The sequence below is a fragment of the Quercus lobata genome, chromosome 11 (assembly GCF_001633185.2).
Source record: "Quercus lobata isolate SW786 chromosome 11, ValleyOak3.0 Primary Assembly, whole genome shotgun sequence".
In the NCBI taxonomy this organism is placed as follows: Eukaryota; Viridiplantae; Streptophyta; class Magnoliopsida; order Fagales; family Fagaceae; genus Quercus; species Quercus lobata.
The window spans coordinates 24,629,736-24,646,892 of record NC_044914.1 but is presented as its reverse complement, the minus strand read 5'-3'; the positions used below and the strand labels follow the sequence as shown (position 1 = coordinate 24,646,892).

Below are 17,157 nucleotides of genomic sequence, written 5' to 3'. Positions count from 1 at the left end.
TGGAAAAAACTTTGAGAGTTATATATCATTTTTATTATTTATGGTAAGTTTAAGTTATGACCAAGATCTACACTACTTTTCAGGTAAATTCCTTCATTTAGGCAATCATTTAATTATTTAATCATTTTTGGTATTTATGGTATGTGCTTTACAGTAAACAAGTTGATGGCAATGACTGTAAGATGTGAGCACCTTTTATTTTATCAATGGTTCTAAAATATGTAAGCAATTCCAATCCTGCCTTCAATAAGAAATTTTTAGGTTGCCAAAATGTTAGGGCCACAACAAGCCCTCTTTAAGTGATCCAAAAAATGATACCTAGCTTTTTTTATGGTGGTACGATTTTCAACAAAATGTAAGTCTCAAAAAGTCCATGAAAATTTCATGAGCTATCAGATTAAGAAATAATCCTGTCATGTTTCCTTATGACAATGATAAAATTGTGTATCAACATTAAAATGAAAACATTGGAGAAAAGAATATTTAGATGGATAGATGAAAATACACGTAAAGATATAATTTAAAATAAGGAAATATGCTTGAAGTTAGGGGTGACCCTATTGATAAAGTTAGAGGGGGTCATGTTTAGAAGAGAGTGATTAATACACCAGTAAGAAAGAACAAGTTGATTCAAGTTAAGGTAATGAAAAAGGGTAGAGGACGACGAAAAAAAAAAAAAAAAAAAACATTAGAAGAAGTAATTAAAAGGACTTGTCAAGTAAGGAAGTAACGAAGACTATGAATTCGGGAGAGAATAGAATTAAGGAAAAATACATGTGGCTGACTAAACTATTGAGAATTCATAATTGACACTAAAAATTTTTGGGACTAAGACTTCATTGCTGTTGTATGGTAATTTTAAGTTATGGCCATGACCTATGCCGCTTTTTGGACAAATTCCTCTATTTAGGCATTCGTTTAGTAATTTTTGCTATTTATGGAAAGTTTTTTTAACTTTCAATTTAGAATTCAAAATAAGATCCCATTTGTTTTGAAATGCATCCTAAGGTTTGTAGGATTTGATTTTGTAAATTTTATAATTTTCATGTTTTTGGCGATTTTTAATATCTCTAGCCTCATTTTTTGCTTAACGGGTGTTTTATGGTCTACTAGCCTCTCTATGATTTCTTTTCCCACTTATATGCATAGTAGCCTCCAAGGAAATTTAAAATTTCGTTAATATAAATTTCGAAAAGTTTTTGCTCCATTCCATTTGGTGGACGTTGAATTTCTCCTTGTGAATTAAAGGAACCGCTTATGGATTCAAGAGTTATCATCTATGATTTTCCACCTCACTTATTTACCTAACTAAAAAACTTCAAAACATCATACTTGTAACTCAAGAGACAGTTGGTTCATTTTGCCAAGATTCGCTGGACGTAGATTATGCCTTTCAATTACTTGCTGCATACTTGAGACAACAAAAGGATAACACATTCAATTCTTTTATCTGTCTCTCATTTTAGTAAATTGAAAATGCAGACGAACTTATAAACTACTAGTATGTATTTCTGACTCATATCTAAGGAAATAAAACTTGAGCTGGTAACTAAAGAATTAATTATTTATCTCATGCTAGCATACCGCATATCTACCATTGTCTGCAAGCCAATTGTGTTCTCAATTAAAATGTGAAGCACAAGTGATATTTATATTGATTGGCACAAACTATGTGCAAACTTCTAATTTGGTCAAACTATAAGGGTGAACATCTATATGAACCCCTAAATTATTTATATTGATTGACACAAGGGGTACATTATGACGCAGGGAGCATTAAAATTATCTAAGATTTTATTTTTTTAGTGTAATTTATTTTTAACTTTAAGTTTTAAATTGAGTTTTAACGTTGAGGGTTTTAACTGATTTGACTAGGCATTTTTCTATATTGGTGCAATCCCTAAACCCTATTAAACTAGTGCTCTTATAATCAAGAAAGGCAATACAATAAGAATTAGAATAATTTGATGATTTGAGAGTGATGACTTTCTCTTTGTTTAGTAGTGGTGCCGAATACCCTTAGGTGGTGATGCCTAGGGCTTGCAAGCAGATTTTAGAAGGTGGAGCCTAATGTTTGTCCTGTTTATCCTTTTATTCACCTTTTATCTTTATTTTCCTATTTTATTCTACATAAACTTGGTATAAGAATGTTTGATCACCTCCACCCAATTCAAAATCTGCCAAAAAAAAAAAAAATCCTACACCCATTAGCCCAATTTTCAAAAGAAGAAGAAGTGAGATTAGCCCATTAAACCCAAAAGCCAACCCGTGCATATCAAGTTCTTTAGATTTTAGCAACGAGTAAAGTTTCAGTTTTTGAATTTTGTGGCTAAAAATGACTTCCTTTGATAGAGACTTTGAGAAGCAGCTTAAGGAAGATGGGAATTGAGAAAAGCCTCCTCAACTCTTATTCCTCTATTGATAACCTTCTCACTCTTATTGATAAAGTCAAAAATTTGTTAGAAAATGTGGATCTTGCATCGAACAAATCAATGCATGATGCACTTTAACCCTCAATGAAGGCGTTGGTCACTAATGAACTTTTCAGTTGCATCTTGCATCACTGAGATTACGAGGATAACAACACCGGTTGCCCCATATGATGATGAGCAAATGAAGGAAATATTCCAGCTGATTGTAGCTACATTTGAAAATTTGTCTATTTGTCTCATGTGCTCAATTGTTACTATACAAAGGAGGCTTCAAATCTTGACACTGTTGCAAAGGTCCAATCATTCTTGGTGATGCTAGACCTTGAGTGTGATGCATTGATTGCTGTTTCAAATTTTCTTTAAAATAATTAGGTCCATCTATTCACTTGTTGTATTTTTGGCCATGGAAACAATTATGTCTCTGGACATATATAAAGAAATTTCCTTGAATCTTCTTAGTCCACTTTTAGCTAGTGTAAGATAGGAAATTCAAAAAGTTTCGCCTATTTTGTAAAAATTGGGGTAGCAAGTAATCACTAAAATTAATGCTCAACAAGACAAAATAATGGCATCCACTCAAAAACTACCCAACAAACTTGAGGGTAAAGCTTTACACATGAGAGATAGTAACATTGAGGCACCAAAAATTGGTTATGCAAAGGAGATGCACGTTGAGGCCCCAAAATTATTTTTGAATGTGAAAATAATATTGTTTTTGACTTTAAATTTTGCATTTGGTTTTAATGTGGAGGGTTTTAAGAGATTTTATTAGGCATTTTCCATATTGGTGTAATACTTAAACCCTATTAAACTAGTACTTTTGTAGCCGATATGAATAAGAATAATTTGATAATTTGAGAATGATAGATTTCTCTTTGTTTGATGGTGAATGATGATGTCTAGGGCTTGCAGGCAAGTTCTAGGTGGTGAAGCCTAGTATTTGTCTTGTTTATTCTCTCATTTTTAATTGAGAGATGATATGTCCACAATATTTTCACAACATTTTTACAATAAATCCTAACTAGCAGGTTGTTACAGGTTGTTATTGTTAGGGCGAAAAGGTAATCTTGGAATTAGGTTCAAATTTGAACCAATAACAAATAACCACCTATGATTTATTGTGAAAATGTTATAAAAATGTTGTGGACGTAACATCTCTCTTCTTATTTTCCTACTGTGTTCAACATCATATTAATTTCTTACTTATTTAGTAAATTTCTAATTTTTGCAAGCATCAAATAAACTGACTTAAGACTTTTGGATTTGGTTCAAGCTATTACATTAAAATGTTACATAATTACTGCTTGCAGGATAAATATCATAGAGTAAATACTGTTTTAGTTTTGGAAAGTTTAAAGATTGAAAAGATACTATAAAATTCAAAGTAAGACTTCACAAAACTTGTCATATTAGTTTTCCACGATAGTTCATCATGAAACCCTACAAAATCCTAGACATCTAGGTATGCAATTCTTGTTATTTAAATTAATGTTGCTGAAAATTTTATCATTAACTACATTGAAATTCCTTTCGAAAATGCTTTATCTGTTAATTGCAATTCTTAACAACCACAATCAAAGACAAGTTGATAAGTCCCACTAATGCACTGTAAAGAGCACAATTATGATTGGAAAAGGCCATGTTATTATCAAGATCCTGATTAATGTGACTATAAAATCAATACTAAAACTAACATAGTACTTATCAAATTTGAAAGAAATCTAGTTAATTGACTAAGTTATGCTACTTATTTTCACTGTGTTTTAATTAGTAATTAGAGATTCTTATTCAAAGTCAAGTCACTCATGACATCATTTCGCATGAGTATGTCTTCCTAATCTTATTCTTTCTACTTGTTGGCTTACTAAAGCTAGTCCTGCCAATCAGATATCTTCACAGCTAGGTTATTCCAATATTTGATCGTGTTCATCATTCCAGTCAAGGAATTATCATCAATTGAAACTTAAGTGGTTATCCTGTCTGTCTGTAGTCCTTCATTAAGAATTGTGTAACTAGCCTTGCTTAGACGGTAAAGTCTCTTATATTTATGAACATGTAAACGTACTTCTTTTTTTCATTTTTAAAATAAACGAGAAAACAATTTTGTCCTCTCTTGATGTTACCATTTTCCTATTTGTAATGCTTGTTAGAATGGTAGAATTCTGTGTCACCTTTGATGTGATACTAGGGGTAAGATATCCAATTTGCCAATTTGTGGTTTTTTATCACTGAATGGTAATTTCAGTTCATTTTAAGTACCGTATCTCAAAAGGCCAAACTAGAGTACTGTATATCTTTCCCTATGATGTCCTACATAGGTCTTGTTTTGAACATATACAGCTACAGTACCCCCATTGAGATTTCAAGCAGACATACCATGCTCGTGAACATATATTTTCTATGAGATCCTGACTTGTCCACTGCTTGTGCTGCCTCATTTCAAAGAATTTGGTTATGTACTCTCCTTATAAATAAATGCTTCATCCATATCGTAGAACTTTCTTTTTGAATTCTCAAATTGCAATCTTTGAGGGAGGGTTTGGCGTGGTTAGCTTATGAAGGGTTTAACCTTGGAGAAGAGAGACATTTGACCACACTATCCAACCAAGGAGGAAAAGGTTATTCCTAACAAGCTCGCAATAACATGAAAAATATAAAAGGTGACACAGAAAAACTAACTTCTATCTACCAATTAAAGGTTAAGTGATTTTCTGAGAGTTATCATTCTAACTCAAGTTGAATTGCTTACAATCGGTTTGCTAGCCAAACTACCAATTACAGTCCATTTAAATTTGTGTATAGTCGAAATCCTATTACCCTTCAAAACAAAAATCCTATTAATGCTATTGACATAAAATTACTGCTTACTACTAATCATTGTAGTGGAGATAATGAGGAAAGAGTTAAGTATATAAAATTGCTACTCATAATTTTAGTGGAGACATTGAGGACAGAGTAAAATATATAAAGAAGTTGCATGAAAATGTTCGAGACTGATTTCTCAAACAAATTCAAAGGTTAAAAAAGAAAAAAGGTAAGCCAACAAACATAGAAAACCAGCAGCTTGTAGGGAAGGTGATTTGGTGGGGATTCATCTTGAGGAGAATGCTTTCTAGTCGGATATCTTGACTTTTGCCTAGAGTTGATAGTCCTTTCAAAGTACTTCAATGTTTTAGCAAAAATATATACAAACTATATAAAGTCAAGTGAATAGGTCTTGTTAGCTATTTTAAATATTTGGTTAAACCTTTACTTTGTATAGTTTGTATTGAAATGTAAGTTATTTCTTATGCATGGAGAGTTGTTCCAAGTAAATCCTATTTAAGTCCTAGGTCATGAATGAAATTAAAAGAGAGTATTATTTTGAATTGAAAATTGGCGTTTGTCTTTTCTTATATCTCTTTGCATCAAACCTTCTACCTAAGAAAATTTTTGTAGACAACTTATCCGAAAATACCTAACAACACAGGATAAACGAAGTCCTTCCTGCTCATTGTTTACCAAAAAAATTGCATTATTGATAAAATTTCTCTATATGAACAATCAATACCCAAAACTATTTTTTCAGTAAACAATCAAATAAATATCCAAATTTTTCATAAGATTTAATGAATGAAGGGGAAACTTTAAGATTGTGAACCAAATCTTCTAATTTTCTATTACATATAATTTTTTATATTCTCTCTTCCTTTTTTCCCCCCTAAAATCAAAAGTTATTGATCTCTTCTCACATTTCTTGCTATTTTTTAAATGTGTTATTTTTCCCTTCTTTCTGGGTATTAAGCATGGAAATTCTAAAATGGAGTTTAAAGTTAATTCTATTTCCCCAAATTTGAGTGAACAATACTAACAAATTATTATTATTATTATTATTATTTTTTTTTTTTATCTTTTTGAGAACCTAACAAACTAAAGTTTCTTACTCCCTAATGTTGTACTTCACATGACAGGTAATGCACACATTATTTTTTTTTTGAGAAACAGGTAATGCACACATTAGAACGTGATGGAGCACCCTTATATGATATATGATATATCATGCCAATTTACGAAATAATGGAGCACCCCTGTATGATTTCATATAAGATGACTTCAAACTTATGTGGCACAACAAATTTAATTTGATTTCAAGCAAAAAACGATAATTTTATTTTATCATTAAACCCTAAAAGTCTCTTCAATATAATAATTAAAGCCGAAAAAAATTGAGATACTTTCATTAGGACATCCTTTCAGGTACGATGTTTAGGCGCATATCTAACGCTATTAATATAGCCTAGTCTATATCTGTATACTGTTTCTTTTTTCATTTGTTTAATATACTTCTATCGTTGATGTCAAAATATATATATATATATAGGCTTTTAAAATTGTGGGTAATTTTTTTTTTTTTTTTTTTTTTTTGAAAGGAAAATTTGTGGGTTGCCTATAACCAGTAACCCAACTTTTAGTGACTTTGGATTTCAGTATATATTTTAGGTAATAAATGCAAAACTTCCTTCATCGTCTTTTTAAAAAAAATATGATTTTTTTCTTCCAAATACAAAATTTAATAATCTAGACAATTATTAATAGGAATTTGCTACGATCACATTTGTATATGGAACTATTTATTCTATCATTTAAAGAAAATATAATGTGGCAAGATTCTAATGAAGGATTTTAATGTAGAATAGAATTTAAAATCAATTAAAAATATAAATTACAATAATGACATTAGAATTGTAAGGACTCAAAAACTTATGTGATTTATGAGGTCAACCAAAAGTTAAACTCTAAAATGCACATGAAAATATATATGATATTTTTTCACTATCTTATTTTCTATTTATAATGTAAATATGAAAATTATGATAGTTAATTAACTAGCATTTATCATGATTTTGTTTGTGTATAGTACTATATTTTAGCACTAGATATTTCTTGTGATTATATTTGTATAGGAACTAAATTTTTTTTTTTGATAAGTAATAAGATATATTGATAAAAAGGAACACCCAAGTGCACCGGAAGTGAACAAGGGAGAGGAAATCAAATACAAAAATTGCAAGAGTCTAGGAAAACAATAAAAGAAGGGAAAGATTTATTTTGCAAAGCAAACAACCAATCCCTTAAAGTTCTAAAAAAGAGAAGCTTAAGGTCCGGAATAGATCTCTCAGAATCTTCAAAACATCTACTATTCCTCTCCCTCCAAAGGCACCACAATAAGCAATGAGGAATGATAGACCAAATAAAACAATTTCGATGACGACCAAAGCTGCCTTGCCAACAACGCAGCAGCCCCATGTATAGGAACTAAATATTCTATCATTTAAAGAGAATGACCAAGTTTGGCTACAATCTTAGATGCATCCTTATGCTTCAACTTCCTCCAAGACATTGACACGTGTTATTGTTTACACATGACTCACTTAATCACACTTAACCCAACCAATACTTGTCATGTGCATTGCACACATGCATGTTAGTTTCTTAGAAGAAGTTGAAGCCTAAGGTCGCAACTAAATTTGTAGCCTAACTTTTTCCAAAAGAGAATATGATTACAAAATATAATTCAAATTTAATTAAAAATATATATTAAAATAATAACATATAAAATTGTATGGCCTAAAAAACTTATGGCACAATATTACAAAGTCAACCAAAAGTCAAATTTTGGTTTTATATGTATAATAGATTATTGAAAACATTAACTAAATATGATTTTTTTTTCTTTCTTTTATTTTTTTTTATAAATATAAAATTTGAGAATTATGGTAATTATTAATAAGCATCTAACTAATGTCCAAAGAAAAGGGTGGATGTGTATGTGAAGATAATGGCAAAGAGTTTGTTGATGATGTCGTTCAACCTGTATTTAATGTATTTAATGATAATGGGGCTATGCAAAGTTGGGAGATTGAATTGAAGAAGGTGATTGCTAAGTGATCCATCGAATACTTTCAAGTGCACATGCAAGTCCAATGTTAAGGTTTATTCCATTAACAATGATGGAAAAGTTTTTGAGAACATCGTTTCACAAGAAATGGTGGACAAGATTAAGTCAAAGATTGACCCCATGTAAAGCCTTAACGAAAAGAATGGTTTAAGAAAGGTAAAGAGGTAAAGGTAACTAGAAGATATCTTGTTTCTTTTGAAATGGGAAATAATTGTAAACATGAAATTTGGCGTGGTATTTTTGCCATGGATGTTAGTCGTTCCTCCTTTGGTGTAGCCTCGGCAATATGATGGACAAGCTATCCATGATGGCCATAGAAATACATATACCATTAAAATTAGAAAGTTTGAATTTGTCCGTTTGCCAATTTTGAAGGAAAGAACTCCTAAATCTTTCAAAGAAGAGGGCAGTAATTTTATTATTTTTCCCAATTGTAATATAAGATAAAATTACTAGAGTGGTGTACATGTTGGTGGCTAAAGAAAAAAAGGAAGCTTGTTAGTGTATTCTATGGCCTACCTAACAAAGTGCACTATCTAATCAATCTAAAGGAGCATGAAGAATTGAATAGGCAAGTTATGGTCCTCGTGGAGATTGTGGAGATTTTTAAGAAGGGATATATTAGAGAAAACATGACTCCTTGTGTAGTACTGACCTTACTCATGCAAAAGAAGGATGGCACTTGATAGATGTTTGTTAATAGACACGCCATAAACCAAATTATTATCAAATTATCTGGTCATATTCCAAGAATTGATGACTAAAAACATATTGAAGAGCAAGAGAATGCCTAAAGAACTTTAGAGTGAAGCTATAAATTATGCAGTCTATTTTTCCAATCATTTTCCACCTTCGTGTGCATGGGAGCATAGCATATCCACACGTACTAGATCAAGAGAGGTCCAAGCTAGATAACAAGAGTGAAAATTATGTCTTCATTGGCAATGATCCTAGCTCTAAAGGCTATAAGCTTAAAAATCCGAGCACTGGAAAATTAATTGTCAGTCAAGATGTGGAATTCGATGAAGAAGTTATGAGAAATTGGAGCACCCAAGAAGAAGAGAAGTATGATTTCTTTCCTTTACTTGAATAGGAATAGCATTTGAATAAAATTCAAGAAGAGCCTGACACTCCACCTCCATCACCAAAATCTCCCACTTATGAAAGTCCATCCTTGTAATCATCACTGGAAGGAAGTAACCAAGAAGAATGAGAAGTCTATAGGATCTCTATGATTCAACAGAGAATATAGACGATCTAATTCTCTTTTATCCGTTTTCTGATTGTGAACCTACAAGAATTAAAGAACTTGTGCAAGATAAGAAATGGATAAATTCAATGGATGAAGAGATCCGGGTAATAAAGAAGAATGATACATGAGAGCTAGCAACTCTTCCAAATGGAAAGAAGGCACTTTGTGTAAAATGGATGTACAAGATGAAGAATAATGCAAAAAGGATAGTCGAGAAGGTATTGATTATGATGAAGTATTTGCCCCAATTGCTCATTTGGAAACTATATATTTGATAATTTCTTTAGCAGCTCAAAACAAATGGAGAATTTATCCAATGGATGTAAAATCTTCTTTTTTGAATGTTTAAATTGAAGAATAAGTTTATATTGAGCAGCCTATAGGCTATGTTGTCAAAAAGAAGGAAAACAAAGCTTTGTAGTTTAAGAAATCTCTATATAGCTTGAAACAAGCACCTAGAGTTTGAAACAACCTAATCGACAAATATTTTCAAGAGAAAGATTCTATAAATACGTACTTATCAAAAAAAAAAAAAAAAAGATTCTATAAATACGCACATGAACATGAACTACATTGTAAGGTGCAAAAAAAATGGAGGTATCTTGATTTTTTATTTGTATATAAATGATTTGATTTTTTTATAAAACAATCCAAGTAAGTTTGAAGACTTCAAGAAAGTAATGACTAAGGAGTTCGAAATGACAGATATTTGGCTTATGACCTATTATTTGGGCATTGGGATGAAGAAAATGGAAGATGAGATATTCATTTCCTAAGAAGGATATGCTAAGGAGATGTAAGGAACTTGTTGGCTGCTAAAGGGAATGGGTGGGAAGTGTTTGAAAATGGATGTGGATTGTAAGTGAATAGACTTAAAGGCATAGAGAAATATTAAGAAAGAAAGGAAATGCAACAAGGAAGAGTTAGGTGCTTACAATTCACATCCATTTTCATACATGGCTTTATCATAACCCATGGCTTTATCCTTTTGCTTACTAATTAAGCATGTGCTCTCACCAACCATGTGATTATAGTGTTACACATGCCAATAGATCTACCCAACTCTATCCTAATCCCAACATGTGTAACTAACTAACTAACGATATCCTATCTTGGGACTAACTTTTAATTGAATAGATGGAACTTCAAGAAGTATTAGCATATTACAACAGATATGAGATTCCTAACATTCCCCTCCCTTTCAAAATAGCCCACAAGGTGTTGTTATAGTTGGCATCATCATCAAAGGAAATCTTCTAAAGGACCAGTATCTTAGTGACATCTTGATCACCATATTCATAAACTTCTCTTTGATTAGTGGTTTCATGTACTTTCAAAACCCGCTTAAATTCTTGGACCTTGGAATGTTCTTGGAACCTCGAGCCCTCATTTGATTCTTGAACCATTGAAATTGTTGGCTCTTGCATCTTTGATTCTTGAATCACTGACACTTGGATTTCGAATTCTTGAATTGTGAACTCTTGAGTGGCAGCCTATATTGGTGCATTAAGAATTGGTTCTTAGACCTCCGACATGAAATTCATGGGATTTTACATCTTGGATTCTTGGGTGATAATCTCCATTGATGCATCAAGGATCGGTGTTCAAAGCCGGTCTTGTAGTGCATATGAAATCCAAACAATTTGTGCATAACCCCGATACTTGCACATCTTGAAAATATTCCCACGCCTCTCCTTACATCTTGAAAATATTCCCATACCACCACATCTTTTTTCTTTTTCATTTTTTTTTTTTACTTATCAAAAAAAAAACCATGAGATGTAGTGGCGTGTTTTCTAGAGAAAAGAATTCATAGACCTTGAGAAGCCACCAAAAAGGATCTCCACCTTTGAATGTAAAGTCAATGAAAGCTTGATGAGTTGCAACAGATTCGGTCATTTCAAGATCAACAGCTCTGATACCATTTGTTAGAAACCCGATGGTTCCTATGGGGGATTGGTGGGAAGTGTATGGAAAGGGATACGAAATGTCGATGAGTTTACTTAATTCAAGTTAGCCTCCCTCCATAAAGAAATATTAAGAGAGAAAGAAAATGCACTAAGCAAGAAATTGGTTTATTCTTTAAAATGTTACAGATTAAGGTTACATGCAAGAATTTATAAAACCCAAGTTCTTATCTTGTTGGCCACACATGGCTTAATCCTATTGGCTTATTAATATAGCATGTTCTCTCACCAATTAATCCATATGATTATAGTGTTACATATGCCAAGAGATCTAACTAACCCTATTTTAATCCCAACATGTGTAACTAACTAACTAACTCAATCCTATCTTGGGACTAAGTTCTAATTGAAGGGATGGAAATATAAGAAGTATTAGGATATTAGAACAAATATGAGACTCCTAACAGGAGATACTCAAGAAATTTTAGATGTCAAATTACAAACTAGTTAGTACTCCTGTGGAATGTGGAGTGAAGTTGTCAAAGCATGACGATAGAGAGAGGGTATATCAAACATTCTTCAAGAGTTTGGTTGGAAGTCTGAGGTACCTAATATGCACAAGACTGAACATTCTCTTTGGCGTTGGACTTCTTAGCCGCAACATAGAAGTACCAACCATGAATCATTTGATGACAGCCAAGAGAATTTTTCGCTATGTGAAAGGTACACTAAATTTTGGACTATTATATTCACCCTCGAAAGAGTTTAAACTTGTTGGCTATAGCGATAATGATTCGGCTAGGGACACCAATGATAGAAAGAGTGATAGTGGGTTTGTATTCTATATGGGTGATATTGCATTTGCATGGACATCCAAGAAGCAACCAATTGTGACTGTATGTTGCTACTACCTTTAGTGTTTGTCATGCAATTTGGCTTAGAAATTTGTTGATGGAGTTGCAAATGTTCCAAGAAAAAGCTACAAATTTGTGGACAATAAGTTAACACTAGCTCTTGTAATGAACCTAGTCTTTCATGACCGAAGCAAGCACATTGATACCTAGTATCATTTTATTTAAGGATGTATTAACAGAAAAAATATTCCACTTGAGTTTGTGAAGTCTCATGATTAGGGCGTAGATATCTTCACCAAGCCACTAAACTGTGACACCTTCTAAAATATGCAAGCCTAATTTGTGGTGATCAAAAATTAAGTTTAAGAGGAGGTTTGAAAGTTAAACTTAATTTATGTTATGAAAATCTATTTTATTTATGAAATGAGTTAGTTGAATAGTTATGATACATAAAATAATGAGGCAAGTTTACGTAATGAATGTATAGAGAGTTTTTTTTGGAGTTATATAATAAACATAAGGAAATTTATGGTTGGACATGGAGTTTATATACTTCATGCATCCCTCAATTAAAAAAAAAAAAAAAAAGGGTGAAAGAAGAGAAATACAATTATTTAAGAGTTTTCTTACCCTTCTTAAAGGAAGAGTTTTTTTTTTTTTTTTTTTTTTTTTTTTTTTTTTTTTTAATAATTAATTTAAGAAAGCAAACATTAAAGGCAGATTTGAAGCAGCTAATTGAAGCTATACAATATGCAAGTGCAACTCTAAAATTCAGGGAAAATAAAAAAATTAGATTATACGCTAATTAATAGGCAATAATTAGCAATATTCAAAGACAAAATAACCCGCTTATAGAACTTCAAAACAAGTAGCAGCTACAATTATACGTTAAACCCTTCAAGCTAAGAATTGAAAACTGTTCATTTGGTTTACCAAAAAAAAAATGTTTATTTGTCTTTCTTTTTTTCCTTTTTCCTTTTTCCTTTCCCTTTTCTTTAGACAGAAACCATAAGATTTTGCAGTACCTTTTCATTTCTTTATTTGATGCTACATAGAACTATTTTTAAAATTATTTTCCCTTTATTTTATGCTACATAGTACTATTTTTTAAATCACTTATTTGGTTTGTTCAGTAAAGGATCTTTATTTTGAGCAGTTTCATATTAAGGTAACATGCAAGTATTTATAAAATCCAAGCTCTTATCTTGTTGGCCACACATGGCTTAATCCTATTGACTTATTAATACAGCATGTGCTCTCACCAATTAACCCATATGATTATAGTGTTACATATGCCAAGACCTCTAACTAACTCTATTCTAATCCCAACATGTGTAATTAACTAACTAACACAATCCTATCTTGGGACTAAGTACTAATTGAAGGGATGGAGCTATAAGAAGTATTAGGATATTAGAACAAATATGAGACTCTTAACATGAGATCCTCAAGAAATTTTAGATGTCAAATTACAAACTAGTTAGTGCTCTTGTGGAATGTGGAGTGAAGTTGTTAAAGCATGACAATAAAGAGAGGGTAAATCAAACATTCTTCAAGAGTTTGTTTGGAAGTCTGAGGTAGCTAATATGCACAAGACCAAATATTCTCTTTGGCACTGGACTTCTTAGTTGCAACATAGAAGTACCAACTATGACTCATTTGAAGACAACCAAGAGAATTCTTCGCTATATAAAAGGTACACTAGATTTTGGACTATTGTATTCACCCTCTAAAGAGTTTAAACTTGTTGGCTACAACAATAATGATTAGGCTGGGGACATTGATGATAGAAAGTGTGATAGTGGGTTTGTATTCTATATGGATGATATTGCATTTGCATGGACATCCAAGAAGCAACCAATTGTGACTGTATGTTGCTACTACCTCTAGTATTTGTCATGCAATTGGCTTAGAAATTTGTTGAACGAGTTGCAAATGTTGCAAGCAAAAGCTATGTGGATATTTGTGGACAATAAGTTAACACTAGCTCTTGTAAAGAACCTAGTCTTTCATGACCAAAGCTAGCACATGGGTACCTAGTATCATTTTATTTGAGGATGTATTGCTAGAAAGGAAATTCCACTTGAGTTTGTGAAGCCAGATGATTAGGGTGCAAATATCTTCACGAAGCCACTAAACTATGACACCTTCTACAAGATGAGAGCCTAATTTGTGGGGATCAAAAATTAAGTTTAAGAGGAGGTGTTGAAAGTTAAACATAATTTTTGTTATGAAAATCTATTTTATTTATGAAAATGAGTTAGTTGAAGACTTAAAGATACATAAAATAATAAGGCAAGTTTGCGTAAACACAAGGAAAGTTATGGTTGGACATGGAGTATATATACCTCATGCATCCGTCAATTTTTAAAAAGTGTGAAAAAAGAGAAATACAATTATTTAAGAGTGTTTGAGAGTGCAGGTGATGAAACACTTTCTCGTGTGTGTGTGTGTGTGTGTGTGTGAATCACTTTCTTTGAGTAGTGCATGAGTGTTTGAGAGTGCAGGTGATGAAACACCCACCAATATTTTTCCAACAACCCTAACTAGTTTAAATTTTGAGAATAAGGCTTAGTTACTTTTGAGGATCCATAACCGATTCTAAACTTTAAAGTAAGGCTTAGTTATTTTTGTTTATGTCATAGTTCTTGTAATGCTTATATATTTCATTTATAGTAAAGTAATTTCTTTCATTTTTCTCAATCAAGACTACTTGACAATTTCAATTTGTATATTGCACACTCTTTGAACTTTCATCATACACTTGCAATGTAAGCCTAATGGTGTTATTTGCTAGTGGAAGAACACTACAACTAAGTGGATTTAACATGTACATATGTGATATTACTATAGAAGATAGGAAGAGAATTTATTTAACGAGATCAGGGCTCACTTTTGTGTTGGAATCTTTAGCATTAGATTTTATGTATGCATAACCAAAAGTGTTTCAACTGATATATCTTATTCTAAACAAAAAATTATAATCTCTAACGTTGCTCCTAAGCTAGAGTCATATAATTTCATTGAGATTTGCATGATATTTTATGAAGAAATTCTTACAGTAATGCTGTGAATAGATTAGTCAGAGTTGAGAAAACAAACACTAAAGGCAGAGTTGAAGCGGCTAATTGAAGTTTTACAATAAGCAAGTGCAACTCTAAAACTCAGGGTAAATAAAACATTAGATTATAAGCTAATTAATAGGCAATAATAAGCAATATTCAAAGACAAAATAACCCGCTTATAGAACTGCAAAACAATCAGCAGCTACATATATACGTTAAACCCTTCAGGGTAAGAATTGAAAGCTGTTATTATTTGGTTTACCAAAAAAAAACTGTTTATTTTTCTTTCCTTTTTTTTTTTTTTTTCTTTTTTTTTTCTTTCTTTTTTTCTTTTTCCTTTCCCTTTTCTTTAGACAGAAACCATAAGATTTTGCAGTACTTTATCTTTTCTTGATTAGATGTTACATAGTACTATTTTTTAAATCACTTATTCGGTTTGTTCAGTATTTTTGTTTAAAGGATCTTTATTTTGAGCAGTTGGGTCCCTCACTCTCTCACACACACACCTTAGAAATCATAAAATCATAGTGAATGAATGAACAAAGCGATCAAGGAATGGACAATGACATATTTTTCTATAGATAGAAAAAAGGGTTTTTCTCTCTAGTAAAAAAAAAAGGAGAAAATAAAAAGGGTTTTTCTATAAGTAGAAAGAAGTGTGAGAAAGAGATTGAAACCTTGAACTGGCGTATTCAAAGAGCTTTCCTGTCGCAGAAAAGACCATGAGACCAATTTCAGCATCGCAGAGAGTAGTGAGCTCAAAAGCTTTCTTAAAAAGTCCTCTCCTCCTCTTTGAGAATGTCACCAGCCTTGCCGTCGTGTTGTCAATCTTCTTAATCTGAATTTTCCTCCTCGTCATTTTCCCAGATATTAGGTTATCAGATCCTTTTTTCTTTTTCTCTTTTTGCTGAGTAGGTTATCAGACCCTTTACTTCAAATTTCTACTTCTATCCAAATTATTAGCCCAACCTAGTATTCCAGATATAGAAACCATTTGCATAGAAAGTTGAGAGAGAGAGAGAGAAGAAAATAGACATGTAGAGAATAGTACAAAAATAAATTACTCAATCAATAAAGTAAATGTTACGGATTTCGGAATGGTAAAGAGAAATAAAATGAAAGCTGCGTATTATTGTACGGAAGAGGAATATTGTCTTTGATAGAAGTTTAACCAAGTATCAGATAAAAAATATAACAAATCAAACTGCACTTGCTCTTTTTTTTTTTTCTTTTTTCTTTTTTTCCCTTTTTTTTGTGAAAAAAACTGCACTTACTCAACCAATAAAAGATGGAAAAATAAAATAAAATCTAAGCATGGGGTGTACCCTTTTTTTGTTGATAAATAGGGATGTACCCTTACATAGCCCACATAACTAACAAAACTGTTGTTTCTCAACCAAAAAAAAAAAAAAACTGTTGTGCAGCATGGAACCACACTAGCTTAATTTTAACATTGAATTTATTATTATCATAAATTATGTATTAAAGATATTTTCTTAATTCTTTTTAATGTTACATCATAATTTCAAGATGAACACAACCATTATAAAAGTTAAATTATAAGTTCTTTTATTTACATTTGAATCTAGTTTTTCCATCTATCCCCATCCGATTGCACCGTTAAGTCCTATCTCTCTCCAAAAGCAAAATTACGTCATTTTTTTGCAAGGATTACATTGAAAATATACATAATTTAAATGACTGAATTG

The 17,157-nt window shown here is 31.7% G+C and overlaps 2 protein-coding genes across 3 annotated transcripts in view; both read right to left on the bottom strand.

Annotated features, from left to right (window-relative positions):
* Positions 1-16,332, bottom strand: part of LOC115968143 (MADS-box protein JOINTLESS-like) — an 80,277-nt gene extending 63,945 nt beyond the window's left edge. The window contains exon 1 of the mRNA XM_031087434.1: positions 16,126-16,332. Coding sequence (XP_030943294.1) covers positions 16,126-16,307 — 182 coding nt within the window. The 5' untranslated portion in view covers positions 16,308-16,332. The remainder of the gene's footprint in view (positions 1-16,125) is intronic.
* LOC115968145 (MADS-box protein JOINTLESS-like) overlaps positions 16,326-17,157 on the bottom strand; it is a 32,687-nt gene continuing 31,855 nt past the window's right edge. For both annotated transcript variants that reach the window (XM_031087436.1, XM_031087438.1), the window contains exon 9: positions 16,326-16,417. The gene's annotated coding sequence lies outside the window, so the exon portion shown is untranslated. The remainder of the gene's footprint in view (positions 16,418-17,157) is intronic.